This window comes from Sminthopsis crassicaudata, chromosome 3, assembly GCF_048593235.1.
Source record: "Sminthopsis crassicaudata isolate SCR6 chromosome 3, ASM4859323v1, whole genome shotgun sequence".
NCBI lineage: Eukaryota > Metazoa > Chordata > Mammalia > Dasyuromorphia > Dasyuridae > Sminthopsis > Sminthopsis crassicaudata.
In genome coordinates, this window is record NC_133619.1 from 604367005 (window position 1) to 604373004 (window position 6000).

General features: G+C 48.3%; 1 protein-coding gene across 1 annotated transcript in view; it reads right to left on the reverse strand.

The window, feature by feature from the left end:
- Nucleotides 1-5774, reverse strand: part of LIN28A (lin-28 homolog A) — a 28188-nt gene extending 22414 nt beyond the window's left edge. Inside the window, exons 1-2 of the mRNA XM_074305709.1 lie at nt 5572-5774; nt 4854-5041 (exon numbers count right to left, since the gene is read on the reverse strand). Coding sequence (XP_074161810.1) covers nt 4854-5041; nt 5572-5602 — 219 coding nt within the window. The 5' untranslated portion in view covers nt 5603-5774. The remainder of the gene's footprint in view (nt 1-4853; nt 5042-5571) is intronic.
- Between the last annotated feature and the right edge of the window lie 226 nt (nt 5775-6000).

The following is a 6000-nucleotide window of genomic DNA, read 5'->3' on the forward strand; positions in this document are numbered from 1 at the left end:
TTTTCTTTGCAATTCTATTTTATTTATGCATTTAAAAATCCTTCTGAGAAGGGGGTCTATTGACTTTACCCAAAAACTCCAGAAAACATAAAAAGGCTAACAAATCCTGTTATAGAGGTTAGAAACTATGAAAGTAGAATACAGCACAGTAAATCAGCTTTATTTTTTGTTTTATATATTTTTATGTGCTGTTTTTATCTCTTTTTAATTATTTGTTACAAGAATGCTTGTCTGGGAGGGGGGGAAAGAGAATTATATTGAGAAATAAAAGTGATAACCCAAAATACATTAATACAATTTTAAATTAAGAAAAATAAGGGGCAAGGAGAAAGTAAAAAAAATCAATTGTGGGGAAAGGGAAGGGGTGGGGAAAGGAAAGAGACAGACATAGTGGTTTGTTAGCAGGGACTAGTAAAGAGAGTTGATAAATTGTTTTTTCCCTTCTTCCCTTTTCCTCAGAAAAGGGAACTCCAAGTTCTCTTCCTCCTTGCTAGATACTACCTTCTAGGGTTCCCCACAAACATATGCTTCCTTGTCCTCTAACTGTAAGCCCTGGATGGTTCTCCACTCATACCATGGATCTTAGAAAAGGGACATAAATTCCAGAGAATTTTTCCCTCCTCAGGCCATCAGAAATCAGCTTTGGGAAATCCCAGCTTCTTGCTATTAGGGTACTATAATTCAATTCAACAAATACATCTTAAGCATCTACTATATTACATACAAGACACTTTAAGATAACAGGGAAAACATCAAATTAGTTTCTGCCTGTCAGCCAATAACTTATATTCTACTGGAGCGCAAATGGTTAAACATATACACAAACTGGATATAAAGATCACTAAAGAGGGAGAATGGGAAATATAGATGGCAAGAGCCACAGCTTGAGAATCAGAGAGGATTGACATTTGAATGTAGCTGTCTGCTAGATAATGACTATAAGACTCCAAAAGGAGTGAGATCTTTTCCCTATCTGGGCTTCATTTCTCCTGAACATCAGTCAACAAGCATTTACTAAGATATTCCTTTGTGTCAGGCAGTATATTAAATATGATGCAAAGAAAAACAAAATCTGGGTCCCTGCACTCAAAGAGCTCAAAATTTAATGCGAGAAACAATATTCATGAAAGTATGCAGATACATGGAAGGTGATACCAGAGAAAAGGCCCTAGGAAAACAAAACAGGGAAGAGGAAGGGGAAATAGGAAAAGTCTCCTGTATAAGCCTTTCCCTGACCCAGTATACCAAAGGAATGAAGGAGTTAGATTAAATGATCTGGGAGGTCCATTCAATCAATCAACCAGCAAGCATTTATTATGTGCTAACTGGGTGTTAGGCACATAAATTAGATAGAAAATAGAATGTGAAAAAAAGAGTAAATAGGTAATTTTTGGAGGGGAGGCAATTGCAATAGCAGATAGAATGCCAAGAAAGGACTTCCCAGGTAGTTGTAGATAGGTGGAGGCACTGGAGTTTTAAAGGAGGCTAGGAAATCTAAGAAGAGATGAGGGGAGGGAGTGCATTCCAGGTACGGGGGACAGCCAGCTCAAAGGCATGGAACAGGGTAGGTTTGGAATGTGACTAGTCAGATTAGAATTCAGGTTATAAAAGGCTTTAAATGCCAGAGGAGTTCATTTTTGATCTTGGATGTAATTGGAAACTACTAGAGTTCATTCAACAAGGCTAAATCCTGTGATCCTATAATGTGTCTTCTTCCCTTCTTCCTAGTTCTTTCAGAAAACCTTTTTCAATCATTTAATAGTAAATGCAAGTACCTATCCCTCCATTATCAATCCTTCCCAAGAGAGGTGGTTTCAGTCTTAGGCAGAGACAACTTGTTTAAGACTATGGGAGATCCAGAGAAGGCTTATTCCTGCACATACGACCTTTTCTGGGAATTCTGGAAACCAGAGGACAAGGAGAATTTATAGTTTCCTTTCCCCCTCCCAGGCAGTAGGATCCTGCCTGGTCACCCTCAGAGAAAGCCCTAGACTATATAGACATTAGATGTTCATTACCAGATCAGTCACTAAGTTCACATATGGTAAAAATGTACATCATGAACATGGTGCTAAAGAAATAACACTGGACTGGGACTTGTGGCAAGTCACTTAGTTTCTGAAGGCTGTTAGACTGGAAGACCTCTCCATTCAGGTTTTTCTATGCCCCTGTTTCTCCATCACCTTGAGCAGTCTCTTGATAAATGTATATTAATTCCATGATCCTTCCCAGTTCTGACTTTCTATGTTCTAACACTCCATTCAGCCTCAATCAATGTTTGATTCTACGATGGCATGATTGCAAGATTATATGATTGATGACTCATCAATGCAGTTTAATTAGAGTCAACTAGTGTGGATTCTGCTCTCTGGACACAGAGCCCCACCTGCTCCCCCAAACCTAACTCTTCCCGGAAAGAATGAGGGAAGAAGTGAAAAATCAGTGCAAAAGTTCAAGAATTCAAGAGGAAAACCACTTTATCCCCTCCCTGGTTCAGTAGCCTGGAGGGAAGGTGAGGGGAAGACTGGAGTTGAGTTTAACTGACTCCTTCATTGCAGCCTCACAAAGTTGGGGAAGCTGACCAGTTAGTCTCCAGTCCTACAGAGATTTTAATCTCTTTGTGATCAGATAAAGGGGAGAGAGGGGGAGCATTGCCTCCCTGCTGGGGAGGGCCATTCAAAGCTGGTTCCTGTAATAAAGTGATTTAATAGATCTAAAGAGGCCAATTCCCTTCTTTCTCCCACAATTACTTCCTGTGGGTTATTCACATATGTAAATGAGGCAGGAAGGGGGGGCAAAGGAGAAAACTTTAAACTAGAGATGTGGTTGGGGAGGGGATGTATGGGAGTAGAGTATCGACTAACAATCACTTTGCAATCCCCATCTACCAAAGTCCCCCTAAACCTCCATTGACCAATATATCTTCTCCCCCCATCTCATCATTTCTCCCTTTCCCTAAGTCATTGCTCCCCAAACTCTCCTGCTCCTCTACTGATTTCCATATCACTCCCCAAATCATTATTCTTTAGGCTTCCTCCTCTTCAGTCCCAACTGGCTTTCCTCTTGTTCGAAATGGTTTTGGGGGATGTAGCCTGCCAGGATCCTTCCTTATCCCCGCAATGTCCTCTCCTTCCAGCTGCATTCCTGGCCATCTTTTTAATCACAATTCAAATACCACTCTCTATGATGCTTGATAGAGATCTAGTGTGCTTCTGGAATGATTTTTGATCCAAAACTATACAGGGTATGAATACCTCATCTCCCTCACATTGAACTTTAAGCTCCTTGAGGACTGCCTCTTCCTTAATATTTAGCCTAGTGCTTCAAGTGTCCCAAACTAGGCAAGTACAGAGAAGTCATGTCTAAACTCAAAAACCCTAGGAAATAAACAAACCTGCAGAACTTTAGTTATCTCACATTCACGGTCCTCCAGAACACTGGCTGTTTGTGATGGTTAGCTAAGCCCATTCTCTCTCCCAATCTTCCCCTCCCCCAAATAGTCCCCAACTCCCCCCTCCTTGGGCTCCAATTCTCAATCCCTTTCATCCCCCCTCCTCACCTCTAAGCCAAAGATGTAGAGAAAAGATCTCAATCTTTCAAAAGCAACCCCTAAATCTTTGGGCCAGATAGGGTGGGAGTGACAGGGGGAAGGGAGAGAAGGTCCTAAGGGTGAGCCCAGAATTAAGGTCTAGGTTGCACCACTTCTCATTGGACCAGATGCAACCCTAGGGCACTTCCCCCTAAAAAAGAGATAAAGAACCCAGGCCAGGACAATTTAGCTTGTAGGGGGGCAGATAAGAGATCTCTACATTCCCTCTAACTAGGCGTGAGGGAGGCTGCAGACAGACTAGACAAATCAAGGGTAGGGCGGATGAGTGAAAGGGTGGGGGAGGTTCAGGAGTCCCAGGCCCCTTCTGTTTGTGTCTTGGAATGTTAGGGCAGCAATTTGAGAGCCGTCTGGGGCCATAAATGCCAAGTCTGGAAGAATAGATCCAGAGCCTAGACTGCCCTCCCTCCCCCTGGCCCCGCCGAGCTGGGGCGACACTGAATTTCACCCCCACCGAGCTGAGCTGCTTGCTTTCACTGAGAACTTGGGGTTGCTCCCGCCTGGAAGAGCAGCCCCAGCCATTGGCTCTAAGCGAATGTCTCTTTCTTGGTCAGCTCCAAATGCATGAAGCCTCTGAGGCAATGAGTTTGGAGGCTTGGGGCGTGTGTGCAGAGGTTCTACTGGGGGAGGAGGGAAAAGAGTGGATATAATCAGCGTTAAGTCTCCTTTCCCCTCTGCTATCCCTGGCTGCAAATCACAGGGTTTGTCATTTCCACATATCTAGTGGATGGCACCCAAGGGCGGGGAAATCCGGCTGTTTTAAGTCCCTAGCTCTCCCAGAAGCTCTCCTAGGCCAACTCCGATTAAACATTCCTAGACAAATCCTACAGCCTAGTGCCTGCCAGTCACTGTAAGTGTTTCCCCCAGCGAGCCCCCTTCCCCCCCAAACTCCTTTGACTTGCTAGCTCACAGTTCACCACCACCATCTCCCACCAGGCTGGACAAAACCACCTCAATTTTTGCCACATGGGGTCACCTCCCTGGCCCCCGCCCCCTCCCTGAGAAAGAGGTATAACGTACACGTGGTGAGGCGGCTAAGGAAAAGGGAAGCTCTGAGGGGTCCACGCTGGAGGGAAGAGATGTGATAGGATTAATTACGGGGCTCGCACCGTGTCCACTATAGAGCACTTTGGGGGCGGCGTGAACAGTAGGGAGATTCTCAAAGGAGTGGAGGCGAAATTGAGGGCCTCTCCCTTCGGTCACTGGGGGCGCGGCGAGAGAGAAGGGGGATCAGAACACCTCTCACCTGGTGCACAAAGACGTCCACAGGCGGGTCGAGCGCTACGCCCGCGCGGGCGGTCATGGACAGGAAACCGAAGCCCATGCGCACATTAAACCACTTACAGATGCCGGCGCCGTGGAGCGGCTGCGGCTCTTCGCCAGCCCGGGCCGAGTCGCCAGTAGCCGCCTCCTCCGCTGTCTTTGCGCAGCTACCTGGGTGGGGAAAGGGGCCACAGCAACAGCTCAGCTCGGCTCGGCTCGGTCCCGAGCCCGCGCCCCACCTCCCCCCGCAACCTGGACCCTTCTAGGCGGCGCGTGGGAACCCGGGGGTCTGAGCTTCTAGTCCGGGAGATGGGAGAGCTAGGGAGCTGCTCAGAACCACCCGCCCCTCTCCTTCCTTCCCTCCCACCGAACACAGCAAGTCACGAAAATTCTAGATGGCCCCCGAAAGTTTCATCTTCCTCCTGTAACTCCGAACTGTCTCCGCGCTTTCTCCGAGCGGGCGGACCGGCAAATATCCCGGATCGCTAGGGGATGGATGCCCCTCCTCTCCCCGCTTGCCCCCGCCCCTGCCGGGAAGCGGCAACCCCAGAGCGCGTGCTGGCCGGACGCCTGGATTCTTGGGTGCCGCTCTAAGTGGGGTGGGCTCCAGGTCCCTCGGGGTGCCCTGTCCTACGTCCCTCTCTCCCCCTGACCCAAAGATGTTCCCATCCTTGCCCAAGTTCCCAATCGCGAGACCGAACCTGCGAACTGCTGGTTGGATACAGAGCCCATGATGGTCGGCTCAGCACCCGCGGCCCCGGGCCCCTGGTCCGGCGGCTGCAGGCCCCAGAAAAAACGTCCGAAGGCAAAGAAGGGATCCGGGAGGAGGCCGCTACATCTCCACCGGCACAAAGGCGGTGGGAGGGCCCACGGCTTTTCAAAGGCTCCCAAATTCTAAAAGACAATAACCCCCCGCGGGCAGCCCCCTCCTCTCCTCTTCCCTCCCCTCCCCTCCCCCACCTTCAGCTCTGCTCTGCCCGGCTCTCCCTCGGTCCCTCCTCCCCCCCCCCACCCCATGCCTCGGGCCTCTGACACCTCTGAGCTCTCCTAGCTCTGCACCTGGAGGGCCACTGGACAAACCTCAGGCCAAGGGGACCCCCTTTTATAACCCCTCCTGGAAATATTGAGAA